At 44.6% G+C, this 20608-nt stretch overlaps 1 protein-coding gene across 1 annotated transcript; it reads right to left on the bottom strand.

Annotated features, from left to right (window-relative positions):
* Window positions 1-5120: 5120 nt before the first annotated feature.
* CCDC86 (coiled-coil domain containing 86) lies at window positions 5121-14382 on the bottom strand. Its single transcript, XM_040320896.1, has 4 exons — window positions 13770-14382; window positions 11399-11528; window positions 10594-10668; window positions 5121-5552 (listed from the first exon to the last, which is right to left on the bottom strand). Exons 1-4 carry the CDS (start codon window positions 14252-14254, stop codon window positions 5394-5396), a joined length of 849 nt encoding a protein of 282 aa, XP_040176830.1. The 5' UTR covers window positions 14255-14382; the 3' UTR covers window positions 5121-5393.
* Window positions 14383-20608: the final 6226 nt, after the last annotated feature.

Here is a 20608-nt window from a genome sequence, read left to right on the forward strand (position 1 = left end):
CACCATAGTATGAGAAACATCCCCATATATTACAATGCTTGTGCCACCATGCTTCACAGAGAACTGTGGCTTGAATTCAGTGTTTGGGTGTCATCTGATAAAAAGGTCTGTGGCCCCTAGACCCAAAAATAACAATCTTGCTTTCATTAGTCCACAAAATGTTGCGCCATTTCACTTTAGGCAAGTCAATGTGTTCATTGGGAAATTGTAACCTCATCAGCACAACGGGACTTTGCAGGGGCTTCTTGCCGATAGGTTGGCTTTACATAGGCATCTTCTAATTGTTACAGTACAAAGGTAACTTCAGACCTTCTTTGCCATTTTGGCTAGTCTTCAATCTATTCGAATGGTAGTTTTCCATTTTCTTTCACATCTTTCTGGTTTTGGTTGCCATTTGAAAGCATTTTAGCAGAGCAGCCTATCAGTTTCTGAACATATATGTTTTCCCCCCTCCAATCAACTTTTTCAAAATATCAAAAGTACGCTGCTCTTCTGAACAATGTCTGGAATGACCCATTTCACTTAGATTTTCAAAGAGAAATGCACCATACCTAGCATGTACAACATTTGCTGCCCTCTTCCTTAACTATTTCAATACTGGGCATTTTCACCCCCTTCCTGCCCAGGCCAGTTTTTAGCGCTGTAACATTTGAATGACAAATTGCGGGGATCATGCAACACTGTACCCAAATTAAAAAAAAATCCCCACAAATAGAGCTTTTTTTTGGTGGTATTTGAGCACCTCTGCTGTTTATTTTTTTGTGCTATAAATAAAAAAAACAATATTTTTTACTTTTTGCTATAATAAATATCAATAACATTTTATTTCTCAGTTAAGGCAGATGTGTTCAACATATTTTTGGTAAAAAAATAAGCGTATATTGCGCAAAAGTTATAGCGCCTACAAAAAAGGTTATTGGATTTATGGCATTTTTTATTCTTTACTACTAGTAATAGCAGTGATCTATGATTTTTATCATGATTGACATTGTGGCGGACACATATGACACTATTTTGGGCAGGGCTGTGGAGTCGGAGTCGAGGTCGGGGGAAATTTTGGGTACCTGGAGTCGGAGTCGGCAAACAATGCACCGACTCCGACTAAATTTAGATTGGAATTAAAAAAAAAAAAAAGCAAGTTTAAATGTCCCAATTCACAAAAAGTTATAATTAATGACTTCTCTACTGTAAGAATAAAGACCAATGCATGCAGTGCCTCACGTAACCGCAAAACGAACACGTTAAGTGACCGTGAAGAAGCATGCTTTTCATGTGCTTCACTATATGGCACGCAACGCACAATTAGGAGCTGCAATACTTATACTTTCCATAGTGTTGTGTTCTGCTTTTACAGGGAACGCATGTTAGAGAACCAGTAAGTGTCCAAATAAAAAAATTCCAACAGGAGTTTTATAAAGCACTAAAAGAAGTTGAAAAGTATGATCGCTCATCAAAACTTACTGTTGAAGAAGCCACCCTTGTTTATCCAGAGATCGTTAGTGATGTGGCCAGAATAGTTACTGCAATGCCACCCACCTAAGTCAGTGTCGAAAGATTATTTTCAGCCCTAAAAATAATAAAGTCTGACTTAAGAGCCTCTATGAAAGAGGATCTGGCAGAGGTAATTCTCTTCCTTAGAACTCTACATTGAATTGATTTGCATTTGCTACGCCTATAACTACATTTCAAGATTAATATAAACCATTTCTAGGTTTTGCAGATTTTGTTTTTGGTTCATTATAGATAAGCTTTGTTTTTGTTCTAAAACAACCAAATAATGTGGTTTGTATTTTTGAACTGGTAAAGATCCTGTTCCTGATGTTTATGCCTGCTGCTACTATCCAGTCACTTGATTGTTTTCATTGTGTTTGTCTTTTGCTTAAACTGTGCAATACAGTAGACTGTTGGCTTCCCAGCCAGTAGTCCTGTGGTAGGCTGCGTTTCTTTCCCTCAAGGAATGTATAAAATACATTCGCATATTAATACAGAGGAGTCGGAGTCACATAAAACTGAGGAGTCGGAACATTTATCTACCGACTCCACAGCCCTGATTTTGGGACCACCGACAGTGATCAGTGCTATAAATATGCACTAATTACTGTATAACTGGGGCGATCAATGAGTTAAATGTGTTACCTAGAGAGTGATTCTAACTGTGGGGGGAAGGGACTGATAGGTGTTCCTATATACTAGGAACACACGATCTGTCTCCTCTCCCCTGACAGGAAGTGAATCTGTGCGTTCACACACAAATCCACATTTCTGCTCTGTCACAAGCAATCACGGGTGCCTGGTGGACTTCGCAGCCGCCGGGCACGCGCATCGGCGACGCAGCTGCCACGAGCCCCCTAAACACCCGAGGACGTCATATGATGCCTGCCCAGGATGGGAGATCCCGTCTATGGACGTCATATGACTATGGGTGGGGAAGGAAGTGGTTAAATAAAGGCCACTTGTGCGACACCTGTTATTTCACAGACTGAATGACCTCACTAATTGAAGTTCACACAACTATAATTTTGAACACCCCTTTAGATTTATGATTTAATTACACAGAATCAGCAGCATGCATTTCATGACTGTTGGTTTTCCCATTACTTTACTAGTAAATTATTTGCTATGTAAAAATTTATACCAAACACCAGTGATTGATTTGGTTAGTGATGTTGAACTGCTATTATTTGTAACACAATTGTACACTTTTATTTTTTAATAACGGGAAATATTTACCACATAAGCAATTCAACAAAAGATGCCTGCTGACCATTTGGCTGTTATAATCACTGCTCCTTCCCCTACCTGCTGATTGAACAGTGAATAAACGGCATCACCCTCCTGCATGTATGATCTAAACAGAATGTACAGCGTAAATGTATGGCTCTGACTACTAGTCCTCCCCTTTCCACAGTGCTGCTGTGCAGGGGAACTGAGGAAGTTAAGGTAGGGACAGATTAGAAAATTGAAGAGAAGAGGCTGGGACAGCCACACTCCAAAAACATTATTTTATTAAAACTGGTCACAGAACATCACACGCCACAGCAAACAATCAGGAAAAGGCTAACGCGTTTCGCACTGTGCTTCAGTGCTTATTCAAGCTATGAATAAGCACTGAAGCACAGTGCGAAACACGTTAGCCTTTTCCTGATTGTTTGCTGTGGCATGTGATGTTGTGTGACCAGTTTTAATAAAAAGGAACGTTTTTGGAGTGCGGCTGTCCCAGCTTCTTCTCTTCAATTTTGCATTAATTGCATTGCCGGTACCCACGGTTTGGATCCAGTGAGTAAAAGTTCCTTGGTTCATCTGAGCGGTTACTTTTCTTCTCATGTAGGGACAGATGGGGTAGATATAAATCATCGATTAAAAAAAATAATTAACTTTTATCAAATTTAATTTTAATAAAATGCTTTTGCAGTAAAAATCTAGCTAAAGATAGTTTTCTATTTAAGACACATTAATAATGTAGTTTATTCAGCATGAAATTGAGCTTAGTAATGTAGCATGAGGCTGTATATTCTGCAATATTTAAATTTTTGCTTAACTCAATTAATTAATCCAAGCTGAGATAACATGCACTACATTGATGCATTCACACATCACAGTGACCATGAGATAAAAGTTCAGGAATATTCCTTTAGCCTATTGTTTTGAAAATCTATGTACAAACAGTATAATTGAATCGGTTCCGATATTGCCATTTTACTAACCCGACAGCTTATTATTCTAAATAGGAAACCTTTATTTTGTTTGCAAATATTAAAAGGATTCTAAGTACCAGAAAGAAGTCTTTACATTGAAAGAGCACCTGTCATTTCAGATCCATCATGGCAACGCCTGTCAGCGGGCATCCACTCACCTGCTGCATTGCACTTGATAAATCTGTTATGACGTGCCAAAAAATCTTCAGGTTCTCCTGCTTTCATAAAATGCAGGATATACTCATTGGGGGATTTGACTAATCCTCGGGCCTAAAATGTCCCTCAACTTGTTGTGTCATATCCGCATCACCAGCAGTCCCCATTAAAGTGAATGTGACCGTTGGTGAGTAAACTGGCCAGAGAAGCTTCTTAAAAAAAAAAAAAAAGGGAAAAAATAAATTGATTTAATCAAGTCGATTTAAATCAACGATTTACATCAAATCCACCCTGGGACAGATTCTGGGATTTAAACTAGATGAGTCAACCCCTTTTCACTGCCAGAGCCATTTTTGCACACAATAAAGTAATAATTTTAGGCCTGAGGATTAGTCAAATCCCCCAATGAGTATATCCTGCATTTTATGAAAGCAGGAGAACCTGACGATTTTTTGGCACGCTATAACAGATTTATCAAGTGCAATTTTTGATTAATACACTAACATTAACTGCAGTGCACACAAATGCAATTTTTGGTAAAATATAAAAGATCAGGTGGCATTGTATAAATAGATACCCAACATGTCATACCTTTAAATTGCATGCCCATGAAACTTAGGTACCCAAAATGTTCACTTTAAATGAGACATCAGGGATCTTTTGGGCCCTGATGTCTCCCCTGCATGCCACCAAAGCTGACAGAGCTCAGTTTGCACTCCATTATCATTTTCCTTGACCACAGCGGCCAGGGAAAGTGACAGCAGAAACCAGAAGTGAAAAATTCACCACTTACAGGTTCTTACTAGCAAAGCTGTAGGCAGCTATATAAAAGCACCTTTTAAGTATTGGACTTTTGACATCAGTCGCCCATAACCCCCTGCACAGCAGTACCTGGAGTTCAGCTTTAATTTTGTATTTACCATGTTCCCTGGCATAATACAAATGCAATGGGAATCATATTTTTTGTATTTCAAATAAGGAAATCACTTAAAAAGGTTTTCAGCTATACACATTTGTCCAGCAACTAAAAGAATCAGCCAGTCAACCCCTGCAGCATTCGTGTTAGAATGCTTCATAAAAGCTCCTGTTTATGTTGGCCATGAATAAGTAAATTAAGCCTGGGACATATATCCTGGACTTTCAGGAGACCTCCCACCTTTTGGTATGCTGTAGCCAGTAATTTATCAGTCGGCAGCTAAAAAAACATACAGGTTCAAGTCACTGAAGGGGCAGGGACAGGCTGAACAGTAACAAGGCTGCAGACAAACATCAAACAAGTTGTGTGTAATTCATTGTATATTTCCTTACAGCTTCACTTAGCAAAAACATATAAACTAAAATCTGCCAGGCGAGGTACTAGAATATAATTTTAAAACATCACAGAACATGGAATTCCGCTTGGAGTTCTTCCTCTCCAATGCAGAGACGTGAAGACTGCAAACCGGTCTTGGATTTATCTGCATATGCGATCCTGATGAGTCAGCATGTGACCATTTTAAGGCTTTTAAAGGATTTGGAGTCCAAAGACCATTGAAGTCTCTCTCAGCTGGTAGCAGATGTCTTTTTTCCTGCAGCCTTTGAAGGTGCCGATTTTTTCTGTGACAGCTTCTTTCCAGCCTGGGACATCATAAGAGTGTCTCTCTTCTCAATATTTCGTAACTGCTTCTTGCGGGCTCGCTTCAGCTTCGCTGGGTTGCGTATCTGAATGGTAAAGAAGAAAAATCATTTGTCTTTAATAAGCAGTAGTTAAAGGGGTTGTAAAGGTAAAGGTTTTCTCACCTTAATGCATTCTATGCATTAAGGTGAAAAAACATCAACAATAACGCCCCCCCCCCCCCTGTTATACTTACCTGACCCTTCGAAAGTCCCGTGCTCGCCCTCGACATCCTCTTCGCTGTTGATTGACTACAGTGGATGGATTGAAAGCAGAGCAGCCATTGGCTGGCGCTGCGGTCAATCACATCCAATGACACGGCGCCGAGGGATACATTCGGCAGCTATGGCCGCCGCTGTATCAGGGAGCGCGCCCGCAATAACTCAACACCATGTGAGCTTGCTCGCATGAAGGTGTTGAGTCCTTGCGGGGGGGGGGGGGAAATAAATAGCATAAATCAGTGTAGCGCAGCAAAAAAAGTCACCATCTAAATCAAACTAGTGAAAAAAAGAATTTTAAATAAAATATGATGCAAAAAGTCAGAATAAATTCTCTGAATAGTTCAGCACTCTATCCCGTGACTAGTGAAAGAAACGGTGTCAACCCTCTATCAGATACATTTCCTGCTCACCTCTGTGTAAAGATAAAAAGCCCAATATCTATTCCTCTTGGTGGCTAGCCATAGCCAACAGATCCAGATTAAGCCAGACCCCCTACTCTCAGATGGAAATCTTGAGACACTAGCTAAACATTATTTTTACAGAAACTGCACAGAAATGATCACCTAAGACACTAGCCAAAAAAAATAAAAAAAAACACACACTGAAGCTAGTCCTAGCTGGAAGGGGTCATGCCTGGGCAGTGAATGACTGCCTATTTTTTCCCAGTGTCCAATCACCTGAATGTGGCAGCATAATTTATCATATTGTGAAGACACCAGTACTATAAAGAAAACATAACCAAGTGCCGTTTTCAATTACTCAATTAAAGCGGTGGTTCACCTGGAAAAAAAAAAAAAAAAAAGCCAGCAGCTACAAATACAGCAGCTGCTGACTTTTAAAAAATGGACACTTACCTGTCCAGGTCGCCCGCCGAAGTTCGGCTTCCCCCGCCGCCATCCTTGGTGAGGGAAACGGGAAGTGAAGCGCTGCGACTTCACTGCCCGGTTCTCTACTAAGCATGTGCGAGTCGTGCTGCGCTGTTCCCACTAGTCCCCGTTGTGTTCTGGGAGCCGAGTGTTTCCCAGAACACAACGGGGGGAGGGGTGTTGACGCAGAGGGGCCGGAATATATTGCATCTTACCAGTTATTGGATGTGGTAGCTGTATTATAGATTTTCTTTCAGGCTTTTTGTTCTTTCACTTATTGATTCTGCAAATAACACTCTGACCTGGAGTGACAACACTCTTTGTACTGTATCTTTGGATGAGCAGCACTGCCACCCAAGGACAGAAAATGTGTTATGACTACAGAACATTTTCCCCTATATTAAATTTCCAGAGGGGGGCTTCTGTAGAGAACTAGGAACAATGCTAACTTAACAGTCCGTGCGTACAGGATTTTACAAACTCAACAGATTTCTAGCAGAATCCAAAGGTGAACTCCAAAAACTACCCCTAGCCCCCTCCTCCCCTTAGCCAAGTTCAAGCTACCACAACCCAGTCAGTCATTTAAATGAGCCACAAACTCAGAAAATTCTGTGTAGCATCATAATAAAAACAATGGTGAGCAGTGGTGCAGGTAAAGTGGCCCTGGAACCACCCAAGTGTAGCAGACCTAGGGGGCAGGGAGGCTTTTCAAGCTAGTTCATCCTCATTTTATGAGAGGTGAATGTACCCCTTAACATAATTATATCGCTCACAGCGATTAGATGATCAGGAACCACGAGCTGTTAGTGTGAAACCTGTGGCTCTCAAACATTTCAATCTCAAAATTAGGACCCTGAACAAAATGAATTGACATTTCCCAGATGCAGAGAATTTTTTTCTAAGTGTTTGAGGGTTAATAAAAGCAATCGCAGCACATATAATCTATTCATGGGACTGTCAATACTATCCAAATGACTCAACAAAAACATGACTGACACCCCCCCTGAATCCTCCTCAACGTGCAAACACCATCAATGTTAGGCACAGACACAGCCTGGCAATCTGATAAACTCTGGGGGAATAAATTGTACTCTTCGAAAATTAAAAGGATAAGTCCACCCCAACGCTAAAAAAAAACCAAAAAAATAAATAAAAAAAAAATAATAAAAAAAAAAAATCGCTACATCTACAGACATCCATGATATAAGCCTAACCTATATAGCCCTGTAAAGAAGAAATCAATATACATACCTTTCCTGAAGCCGATCAGGTCTCCAGCGGCAGGAGCTCTGCAGAGGACACAGCCGACAACGGTTTGGAAATAAATGGGGAGTGATGTCACCCACAGACCAACGGAAGGCCTGTGGCAAGTCTGTGGGTGACATCACTCCCCATTTATTTCCAAACCGTTGTCGGCTGTGTCCTCTACACCCACCTCCACAACGAAGCCAACTGACAGCTCAGCATGGGATTGAGTCCGATTGGCTTAAAAAAAATGTGTACCGATTTCTTCTTTACAGCGTTAGATAGGTTAGTGTTAGATTGTGGATGTAGAGATTTTAGCATTAGAGTACACCAATCCTTTAAGACATTGCAGGGACACGTTGGATGAAATACGCAGGGTAGAGCTGAGGGGGCGATTATCTGTTATATGCTTTTATCTTGTCTTTGTATTTGAGTATATGCCTTAAAGCGGTGGTTCCCCCTTAAAAACAACTTTTTTTTATTCCACTGCCCCCCCACATTCCATCACGATTAAGGCTCTTAATATTTTTTTCCTGCTGTACATACCTTAGTACAGCATATTCACCCGTGCATCCGGGTTGCGAGTCCCGCGGGAGTGGGCATTCCTCACATGCTGTTGATTGACGTTTTCCCCAAAAACAAGCTCTCCCCCCGTCGCGTAAGCCGCGTCACGGTTGGCGAAAGGAGCCGAACGGCGAGTCGGCGCTATACTGCGCATGCGCATTGCCGTTCGGCTCCTTTCGCCAATCGTGATGCGGCTTACGCGACGGGGGAGAGCTCGTTTTTGGGCAAAACGTCAATCAACAGCCTGTGAGGAACGCCCACTCCCGCGGGACTGGCAACCCGGATGCACGGGTGAATATGCTGTACTAAGGTATGTACAGCAGGAAAAAATATTAAGAGCCTTAATTGTGATGGAATGTGGGGGGGCAGTGGAATTAAAAAAAAAGTTGTTTTTAAGGGGGAACCACCGCTTTAAAGGATCACTAAAGGAATTTTTTTTTTTTTTAGCCAAATAGCTTCCTTTACCTTACTGCAGTACTGGTTTCACGTCCTCATTGCTCGTTTTTGCTTTGATGTTGCTGTAAAACTGCTCTGATCTCCACACTTCCTGGTTGCCTGTTTCCTTATAACCACAGTACTGGGAGCTTTTCACGATGGTCTAAGCTGTCATTACTGTGTGTCTAAAACTTAACAGAACCAATCAGATTAATTTTAAAAACAAAACACTGCCCTGGATTTTTGTTTTTGTTCTGTGGGTCTCTTTACTTCACAGAAACATGAAACCAGTTTAAAAACGAAAGAGAAACTGTAGGCACATTATATGATTGAATTTAATCTATTTTTAAAAGGAATCCGTTAACTTGTATGTTTCTATACCCTGTAAACAGTCATTTCAGCAAAAAAAAAATGTTTCCTTTAGTGACCCTTTAACCATTACTAAATCATATTGGAACATACTTCATTATTGGTATTCTCCTTTGCTCTTCTCTTTTTTGTGAGAGTGACACTGTGACACCAAAAAAAGAGTGCTATGCCATTTTTGCTATCCTGGATTTAGTGTGGTTACCATCTATCCAGTTGGCATTTGTCCCTAAAGTGTTGTTAGACTTCTCTACATTTGAGGCGAGAATTTCTGGTAAGTAGCTGTGTGGATCTGTGGCAGCAGGTGGATATCCTCTCTCTCAGAAGATGCCTGACAAATTTGGGACACACTATTAAAATGTAGTCGGTAGCACAGAAGAGTTTCCTCCAAAAGTACTCCAGGAGCAGGCAGAGTGCTGTAATGATCTAGATCTTCAACCTGGCAGGCTCCTCCATGTGCGCATGGAGGAGCCTGCCAGGTTGAAGATCTAGATCATTACAGCACTCTGCCTGCTCCTGGAGTACTTTTGGAGGAAACTCTTCTGTGCTACCGACTACATTTTAATAGAGCTTTAATACAGCTTTGTCAAATAATCAGACCGGTCTCTTGGTTCCTGCCAACAAGACCTGATGATACCGAGGATCCAATGGTACCCTTTCGTGGCGGAACGGCTGACGTTTCTGGGGCGCACCCCTTTCTTCAGAGCCTGAAAGTACTTCACCATGGAGCATCTTTGTTCTTCCCTTTTTTTTTTCCTAATCATATGAGCGTTCATTTCTCATTCATTGGAGTTTGAAGCTGCCGATTTGATTCTCCCCTCCTTTTCACCTGCTGGATATTAGTCTGCTTGAGAGGACTATAAATTTCTCTGGGCTCAACTGACCGCTGTAACAAACGGTCAGTGGATCTGGTAAGCAGATTGGATTTTTACCACACTGGTGTTTTCTTTTGGTGGAAGATTATCAACTTCGTTTTTTCACTATTGGACACTTTATGGACTGTTATATATATTTTTATTATCACTTTCATTTTTATCACTTCATTATATTGAATATTCATTTTTTTGGTATTCATCTTTTCATTTTGTTCACACATTTTTGAAATTTCACATATTAATTAGCGCTGTACCTTCTTTTTGTATATAACATTTGAACAGCCAGGCCATTAAAAGCAACAGAAAAAAAGCTTTATACTTTGGAGGACTTATTTTGTTGTTGCGTGTACAGTGTTCGGTGTTTGCCCCTTTCTTTATCTCATTCTAACTGGGTGCGAAGCTAAAAAGTGTCAAACGATTAAAACTTTTTTTTGTTTCAGTCCTGCTCAGCCATCTTCTGCACCTGTAAGCTACAAAAGTGTTATGCAAATGCAGCTTTCCACCAAAAAGACTTACCACTTGCACAATTTCTGCTTTGCGTTCATTTTCCTGACGGCGTCTCAAATTCTCCTCTCGCCTCATCCTTTTATCCTGCACAAAAACAAGAGAAGTGTCAACCACCCAAAAACTCAACTTCAGGTAAACCACTAAACACACAGGTCAAATACATATATGGGAGCCGTTTAACCTGCCAACGGATTGTATTTCTATTTATCCAGTTTTGGGACTATATCAAGAGACTTGATATTTCTCTGCTGCCGTCCCTTCCTGGTTCTTGCAGCACCCGCTATCCTCAATGATGCGCGGCGTCATCTGCAAGTACCATTTAGAGATAGCCAGACCCCGATGAAATTATGGGAGCATCCCAAGAGGTTGGGTGATTTCTCATCTGGGAGAGAATGATGGAAGTGAGGGGCCACTGATATCAAAGTAAAAAAAGAAAATTAAAAAACAAAAGCTACCTATGGAAGAATCATGAGATGCCGGGATAAAAACATACAACTGCTGTCTTTTAATCCGAAAGTCCCTTGAATTCTCTAAACATGCACATTTTCTTCACTGTATTAGAACACAGACCCCCCCTCACCACAGTAACCCCTTTTATAACAGACACACCAGATCTAATACGGATAATCTCTTCCCTGTATTAGAACTCAGACACCCTGTCCACAGTGCTGAAGTCAACCCAAAGAAAGGCAGTAGATGACTATTCTCAGGCTTTCATAAAGTCTGTTTGCATAGAAAGTTCAGTGCATGGTTTTCCCCTAAAAACCCCCATTTTTCTTGTAAGAAATGTATTAATCAGAAGAGAAGGACTTACTTCTTTTGCTTGTTTTTTTTCATCTTTTAACTGTTGGGCTAAACTTTTGAGCAACTTCTTTTCCTGACGATCTTTCATTTTCAGCTCCCAGGATGTGCGGAGGGGGCGGTCTTTTACCATTTCAGAGAACCTAGGTAATAACAAAGAAATGCTTTACAACAAATGACAAAAATAATGTAATTTGCTTCAGGTTAGGACTTATAAGACAGCATCAAACACATTCACTTAGATGTGAGATGAGAGTTAACAGCCGCTAATGCTAGTCTGAGGCGCGGTTCACATATGTGTGAATTGGATGCAGTTTTCATTGCATCCAATTCACATGACATAAGAGTGTGACCGGCTCTCAATGGAACCATTTCACACATGTACGGGGCGAATTACAAAAGGGTCCTGTGCGTTTTTGGGTCTGGTTCAGGTGCGAATTCAGGAAAAAATTTGGACCGAAACGCACCAGACCCCATGCTGGAAAGGGCAGGCGCACATATGTAAACCCGGCCTCAGAAGCCGAGTCGCTCACCTGCCTCTCTGCAAAACTGCATTCTCCCACAATGCAGCACATTCTGTGAATGGGTTGTGGAAATCCTGTCGTTTAAAACGCCTGCAGAAGACTTAGGGCTCTTTCACACAGGCGGACTCCACCAGCGGATTGGACTGCTCAGCAGGGAATCTGTCCACTGATCCCCACTGAGCAGGCAGATGAAAGGTCCATGTCCACTCTGCTTATGCAGAGTGGACACAGTCCACTTACCTCTATAGACGATTGGATGTAAAAGGGACCACCCTGCCCATTTACATCAGACTGCATCCGATGTTGGCAGGTGTAAGCGATGCGTTTTATAGAGGGCAATGGATGGTCCGATCGGGTCCGCCTGAAAGACTAACAGGTGGATCCGATTGGTCCCCGAGTGAAAGGGGCCTTATGGATAAAGTTGGTGGCAGTTGTCCACAGAGACTTGAGACATTGTGGCTATAACATCCAGCCAAAATCCCTAATGTATATCTGACCCTAAATGAATCTTATTTAGGTTGTTAAAGCACTGTGCATCATAAACAATTGCCATGTTTTTTTCCATAAAATATTGTTTTCTTTTTCCATCCTCAGCACTTCTGACCTCCTGTAGCAGCTTCCTATGTAAAAACTCACTCCAGCATCCACTACAAATCATTGCTTTGAATTAGCTTCTTGGTAGTGACAACACTAGAACATGCTTGTGCAATGTGTGACAGTATTGCCGCTTGCAGCCTCCATCGGGGTTGCATGTGACAGGGTGATAACAATGGAGCACAACAGAAAAAGAGTGCTGTCACACTAACAGGAAGAGCCTGGACATAGGCCTTCATGGCAGGCTCACTGGGTGTTTTACTGAAAGCTGCATATTTAAAGATGAACTCTATTACTTTAATCACCTCCCGCCCCCTCTATAGCCAAAAGATGGCTACAGCGCAGACTCACATTGTCGGGAGGACGTCTTCCTATGATCACACTGCCTGTGTGCCCCCTGCGGCATGCAATGGCAGACATCTGATTGCTGTGTCCTCCGGACACAGCTGATCACTAATTTGGGTAAAGAGCCAATCACAGTGGCTCTTTACCATGTGACCAGCTGTGTCCAATCACAGCTGACTACAGTGTTTGCTGGTTATCAACTGTCCTCTCCTCACGCAATGTCAGCGAGAGCAAATATTCAGCAAATCCACACTGATAATCAGGGCACAGATCAGTGCCCCAATTATCAGTGCAGCCTGTCAGAGAAGGGGAGGTGCAGAAGTGAGCACTATGTTTAGTGCACAGAGGGGGAAGTCACTTGAGCACCAGATGTCACTTATTGCAGGGGTCCACAACCCCCAGGCCGTGGCCTTTCTGCAGCCAGGCCGCGAAGGCTGCACGGTCAGATGTGTGGCAGGGAGCAGAAAGGGGACATCTCTCACTGCCCGCCCTGCATAACCGCTCTCCTGCCCTCATTTGGAACCCACTGCTGCATGGAGGCCTGCCTCTGTGCTCAATGGACCAGTGCTACCACCAATGCAGTGACCGTTCACATCTGGGAGCAGGCAACGTGGCAAGTGACAATCCACACCTGGTAGCACAAGCTGCATTTGAAGGCAGGCGACATGGCAAAAGTGACAATCCGCATCTCTATCGGCACCTGTCAAGGGTGCCTTTTATCACCACTCCTTTTTGCTATCACCTTAGAGCCATTTCTTTGTAAGGTCAGGCAAAATCCGGATATTAGATGGTGGTGGGGCACTTAGGGGGATTACATCTGGCTTCAAAGGTAAGGGGGGAAAACTCTGAGGATGGGTTGGAGTAGGAGGGGTGAGAAATAATAGTTTTAAGTGTGGGTTCAATAATAGACACTGCTCTCACCTCTTCTTGTTTTCCTTCCACACACGTCCAGATTTTGGCTTGCCCCGGGGGATAGTATTAGCGATTCTTTTAATTTTGGGGGCAACCTTCAACTTGTTTTGTCTGGTCTGGACCTTCACTGGTGTCTCTGCCTCAGATAGGATTGTGCGGCAAGAGGAAACCCCCTTCTGGTCATCTGAGGTCTTGTTATCTATCCCTTCCAGTTTCTTCTCACAATGATTCCCATTCAGCTCTTCCTCCATCTGCTCAACATTCTCCACCTTGTCCTTCTTCTCCACTCCCTCCTGAGACTTCCTTATCTTCTCCACCTTGTCCTTCTCCTCCACTCCCTCCTCAGACTTCCTCGTCTTCTCTACCTTGTTCTCATCTTCTATCCCCTCCACCTCTGCCCCGCCATGTTCTTCTGCTTTGTCTTCCTCCTGATGGGTTCCCCTTCTTCTACTTCTCCTCGAAGGAGTAGCTGTAGCTTTACACGTCCCCTCCATTGCAGTAAAGACTTTTCCGCTCACTTGTCCCTCTGCGCTCGCCGTAAACTACAGCAGCTACACGTGGTTATTAGACATGTGCCTCTAGCGGCGCGAGGTAATGACGCCAAGACACGTACGAAACGGGATAGAGCGTCGCCTCCTAGGAAACGATGGGCGCTTTCTGAGCGCCATATTGGTACACCCGGAAGTCACTTTATGCGAAGCTTGTGTTCTGATTTGTTTTTACTTGGGTTCCTAGGATTAGTGGATCAGGCTGATAAAAGTGAGCTTTGCCTTTTACAAGGGGCTCGAGACATGTAGAACGTTCAACAGTATTTTATTGTGTGTGTGTGTGTATATATATCAATCTTTTTTTTTTTTTTTTAAGTGGAACTAAACCCACACACCACTCTTATGTGTCAATGGGCAACTAGTGCTTTTATGCTGAGAGTGCCCTCCCAGCACAGAGACTGAGCTGTCAGAAACAACTTTTAGTTCACACTAACAATTGGTAGCCACCAGGACTGGGCGCTCTTGATTATATCCTGTGACTCAATTCAATTAAGGGGTTGTAAAGCTTCGTGTTTTTTCACCTTAACTACTTGAGGCCTGCGCTATAGCCGAAAGACGGCTTCAGCGCGGACCTGAAAATCCAGGAGGACGTCATTTGACGTCCTCCCCTTTACTCGTTCCCCGCGCGCACTCCCGAGCGCACAGGGGGGAAATTCTGTGCTGGCCGTGTCCTTTGGACACAGCCAATCACAGATCGCCGTGAACGGCCAATCGGAGTGGCCGTTTGGTATGCGATCTGTGTGGCCAATGAGAGATGATCTCAAATGTAAACATATGAGATCATCTCTCATTGGCGGCTCACACAGAGACAGCGTCCTGTCAGGGAGAGAGGAGACCGATCTGTGTCCCTTCTACATAGCGACACAGATCGGTCACCTCCCCCAGTCAGTCCCCTTCCCCCACAGTTAGAACACTATTCAGGGTACACATTTAACCCCTTCCTCTCCCCCTAGTGTTAACCCATTCAATGCCAGTCACATTTATACAGTAATTAGTGCATATTTATAGCACTGATCGCGGTATAAATGTGAATGGTGCCAAAAATATGTCAAAAGTGTCCGATGTGTCCGCCATAATGTCGCAGTCCCAATAAAAATCACAGATCGCCGCCATTATTAGTAAAAAAAAATAATAATAATAATAATAAATCTGTTCCCTATTTTGTAGGTGCTATAACTTTTGCGCCAACCAGTCGCTTATTGCAATTTTTTTTTTTATCAGAAATATGTAGAAGAATACGTATCGGCCTAGACTGAGAAACAAAATATGTTTTTTTTTTTTTTTTTTTAAATTGGGCTATTTATTAATTGCAACAAGTAAAAAATATTGTATTTTTTTTTTCAAAATTGTCGCTCTTTTTTGTTTATAGCGCAAAAAATAAAAACCGCAGAGGTGATCAAATACCACCAAAAGAAATCTCTACTTGTGGGGAAAAAAGGACGTCAATTTTGTTTGGGAGCCACGTCGCTGGGCAGGAGGGGGGAATATGTGCCCAGTAAGCAAGTGGTTAAAGTGGAGGTTCACCGGAATTTTTTTTTTAAAGCCAGCAGCTACAAATACTGCAGCTGCTGACTTTTAAAAAATGGACACTTACCTGACCAGGTCGCCTGCGACGTCGACAGTCGAAGCCGAGCTACCGCTCGGCTCTTGGCTTCCCCCGCTGCCATCCTCCGTAAGGGGGTTGGGAAGTGAAGCGCTGTGGGGTTCACTGCCTGGGTTCCCTACTGCGCATGCGCAAGTTGTGCTGCGCCATCCTCACTGGTCCCTGCTGTGTTCTGGGAGCCGTGTGTTTCCCAGAACACAATGGGGGGGTGACGCGAAGAGCAAATATCTGCTCCCCCCTGAAAGGTGCCAAATGTGACACCGGAGGGGGGGTTCTGAAAGCGGAGATTCACTTTTGGGTGAACCTCCGCTTTAATGCATCCTATGCATTAAGGTGAAAAAACACCTTGCACTCTCTGCCCCCATTTTACTTACCTAAGCCCCGAATCTCTGTGGGCACGATCCCGCGTTGCTTTCCCCCAGCTCTTCATTGGATAATTGATAGCAGCGCAGCCATTGGCTCCCCCTGCTGTAAATCACACAATGATGCGGCGCGGTGGGGGGCTGGGCTGAGTGATACACTATCACACGGGAGCACGCCCACAAGCTAACCCCCTTGGGAGAGTGCTTCCCAGAGGGGGGGTTAGCTCTTGCGGGGAGGAGCCAAGACAGCTGCCAAGGGACCCCAGAAGATGAGGACCGAGGCCACTCTGTGCAAAACAAACTGCACAGTGGAGGTATGGTATTTTTCTTATTTAAAAAACCTTTACAACCCCTTTAACTCCACCACGTCAGAAGATTACGGTGGCAAAGGTGGGTGTAGCTTAATGCAATGGGACAGGATTTACTCCAGAAACCCTGAAAGCACATATTACCATTATTCCGAAGGAGGATAGGGACCCATCAATATGTGGCAGCTATCGCCCCATTTCATTATTGAATGTAGATCTTAAGTTATTTACAAAAATACTAGCCACACATATACAACCACATTTGACTACATTAGTACACCCAGACCAGGTAGGCTTCATTCCAACGCGGGAGGCCCGTGATAATACCATTAAAATGTTGAATCTAGTCCACTCAGCCGGTCATTCTAAAACATCTACTGTGTTGCTGGGAACAAATGCCGAAAAGGCATTCGATTGGGTAAATTGGTCCTTTATGTTTTCAGTCCTATGGTATGTGGGGGTAGGGGAGAGGATGGTAGGGTGGATATCAAGCATATACACAAGGCCGGAGGCACAAATAAAAGCAAATGGAGTTCTATCTGAACATTTCTCTATCTCTAACGGCACCGTCAAGGGTACCACTCCTTTTTGCTATCCCCTTAGAGCCATTTCTTTGTAAGGTCAGGCAAAATCCGGATATTAAGGGATTAATAACCGGATATTTACATCATAAAGTATCCTCATACGCGGATGATATTTTATTCTGCCTTACTAAACCTGTTATATCTATGCTGAACCTACTAAGAAAATTGGACCAATATGGTGCATTGTCCAATTTAAAAATTAACATGTCCAAGTCAGAGGCAATGGGTGTATTTATGACCAGTGTTGCCAACCGTCAGTATTTTTACGGACAGTTCGTAAAAACGGGCACTTTTTCCCCCCGTTCGTAAATGTCCGTTGTTGCGTAAATGTGCCAGTAAAAATAGCAGAGATCGGTTCGGCTTGGAACTGCACATGGAGATTGGAGGCAGGGGGTGATTAGAGGCAGGGGGTGATGGTGGCTGCGGTGGCACCACAGAGGGGGATGGAGGCAGGGGGAGATTGGAGGCAGGGGGTGTTAGTGGAAGGGGGTGATTGGGGGCAGGGGGTGTTGGTGGCACTGCAGAGGGGGATGGTGGCACCGCAGAGGGTGGGGAATTGAGACAGGGGTTGTTGGTGGCACCGCAGAGGGGGATAGAGGCAGGGGACTAGGGTGACCACGTGTCCCGGTTTGCCCGGGATCGTCCCGCAATTTACATTTTTGTCCCGTGTCCCGGGAGCCTTCAAACCGGGACAATAGAGGGTCCCGGAATCAACTGCCTGCCAGTCTGCCACAGTGCCACACTCACTGCCGCTGCTGCCACAGTGCCGCAATCATTCTAAATCACTGGTTGCTAGGGACGCCCCGCTTGGCGTGTAGCAACCAGTGACGTCACCCGTGTCCCGCTCTCCCTGACGCTCCGACTCCACCCCCACCTCCTCCTCCTCCAGCGGCCAGCCGCGGTTCTTGCAGCAGAGAGAGCAGCAGCATAGTTAGGGCAGGCACTGGCAGAGACAGTGAGTCACTCACCGTCACCGACCAAGACCTCCTCCTCCCCCGCTCCAGGCCTCGGTTGCTCAGCTGCTGCAGCTGCTGGACTCGATCCGCTGTCCGTGACCGAGTCCGACCGGCTCCCGGCCGCAAGTCCCGACTCCCGCCCACTGCCTGGATCATCTCTCTCCGTCACACTTGCAGTCTTGCACATCTGCCGGTCTGACCTCCTCCAGCAGGACCAGGGCCCAGACAGGCTTCTCCCGGCTCCCGCCCGAGCGGCCCTATTCACTGCCTCCTCAAGTCCTGACTCCTGACTGAGATTGGAACCAAAATAGAAGACGCTGGCTGAAGACTACCCTGCTCCACCACTACCACTCCATCTCCATTATATGATATCAAAAGGTGAGCAAATAGGGGCAATTAACAGTGACACTGGCTGCCAGCATCTGATGGGGCACAGTAGCGACAATTTATGGGCACACTGGCATTTGATGGGGCACAGTAGCGACAATTCATGGGCACACTGGCATTTGAGGCACAATAGCGACAATTCATGGGCACACTGGCAGCATCTGATGGGGGCACAGTAGCGACAATTCATGAGCACACTGGCATTTGATGGGGCACAATAGCGACAATTCATGGGCACACTGGCATTTGAGGCACAATAGCGACAATTCATGGGCACACTGGCAGCATCTGATGGGGGCACAATAGCGACAATTCATGGGCACACTGGCATTTGATGGGGCACAATAGCGACAATTCATGGGCACACTGGCAGCATCTGATGGGGGCACAGTAGCGACAATTTATGGGCACACTGGCATTTGAGGCACAATAGCGACAATTCATGGGCACACTGGCAGCATCTGATGGGGGCACAGTAGCGACAATTCATGGGCACACTGGCATTTAATGGGGCACAATAGCGACAATTCATGGGCACGCTGGCAGCATCTGATGGGGGCACAGTAGCGACAATTCATGGGCACACTGGCATTTGATGGGGCACAGTAGCGACAATTTATGGGGACACTGGCATTTGATGGGGCACAATAGCGACAATTCATGGGCACACTGGCATTTGATGGGGCACAATAGCGACAATTCATGGGCACACTGGCAGCATCTGATGGGGGCACAGTAGCGACAATTTATGGGCACACTGGCATTTGAGGCACAATAGCGACAATTCATGGGCACACTGGCAGCATCTGATGGAGGCACAGTAGCGACAATTCATGGGCACACTGGCATTTAATGGGGCACAATAGCGACAATTCATGGGCACGCTGGCAGCATCTGATGGGGGCACAGTAGCGACAATTCATGGGCACACTGGCATTTGATGGGGCACAGTAGCGACAATTTATGGGGACACTGGCATTTGATGGGGCACAGTAGCGACAATTCATGGGCACACTGGCATTTGATGGGGCACAATAGCGACAATTCATGGGCACACTGGCAGCATCTGATGGGGGCACAGTAGCGACAATTCATGGGCACACTGGCATTTGATGGGGCACAATAGCGACAATTCATGGGCACACTGGCAGCATCTGATGGGGGCACAGTAGCGACAATTCATGGGCACACTGGCAGCATCTGATCTGATGGGCACAGTAGCGGCAATTGATAGGCACACTGGCAGCATCTGATGAGGCACAGTTTGCGACAATTCATGGGCACACTGGCAGCATCTGATGGGGCACAGTAGCATCAATTGATCGGCACACTTGCAGCATCTTATGGGGCACACTGGCGGCAATTGATCAGCACAGTGTCAGCAATTGATGGGTACAGTTGGCTGTGTTTGATGGCACAGTGGCTGCAATTGATTTTTTTTACGTTTGTTTACACCCCCCTCCCCCCCCAAAAAAAAATTTGAGCACCAGCCGCCACTGCTGTCCCCCACTTGTCAGCCCCATGTATTGCTTTCCCCCATTTGTTGTCAGATTCATGTATTACTGTCACAGTAATACATGAAGCTGACAAGTGGGGGTCGGGAGGACAGTAATACATGTAGCTGACAAGTGGGAAATTTTAAGGTGATACAGGGGAACAACAACTGAGGGGACAGTAATAAAGAAGAAGGTGACACAAGGGGGGGACAGTAATGAAGGAGAAGGTGACACAAGTTGGGGACAGTAATGAAGGTGACACAAGTGGGGGGCAGTAATGAAGAAGAAGAAGAAGGTGACACACGTGGGGGACAGTAATAAAGAAGGTGACACACGTGGGGGACAGTAATAAAGAAGGTGACACATGTTGGGGACAGTAATGAAGAAGGTGACACAAGTTGGGGACAGTAATGAAGGTGACACAAGTGGGGGGCAGTAATGAAGAAGAAGGTGACACAAGTTGGGGACAGTAATGAAGAAGGTGACACATGTTGGGGACAGTAATGAAGAAGGTGACACATGTTGGGGACAGTAATGAAGAAGGTGACATATGTTGGGGACAGTAATGAAGAAGGTGACACAAGTGGGGGGCAGTAGTGAAGAA

The sequence above is a fragment of the Rana temporaria genome, chromosome 8, assembly GCF_905171775.1.
Source record: "Rana temporaria chromosome 8, aRanTem1.1, whole genome shotgun sequence".
NCBI lineage: Eukaryota > Metazoa > Chordata > Amphibia > Anura > Ranidae > Rana > Rana temporaria.

Bases quoted from the DNA above. Each gene is read 5' to 3' on its own strand.
- CCDC86 (XM_040320896.1), bottom strand. From the start codon at position 14,254: ATGGAGGGGACGTGTAAAGCTACAGCTACTCCTTCGAGGAGAAGTAGA. The intron at 11,529-13,769 runs GTGAGAGCAGTG...GTTATTACCTAG, and splicing joins TGGAAGGAAAACAAGAAGAG to GTTCTCTGAAATGGTAAAAG. The intron at 10,669-11,398 runs GTAAGTCCTTCT...GTTTTTGTGCAG, and splicing joins AAAAAAAACAAGCAAAAGAA to GATAAAAGGATGAGGCGAGA.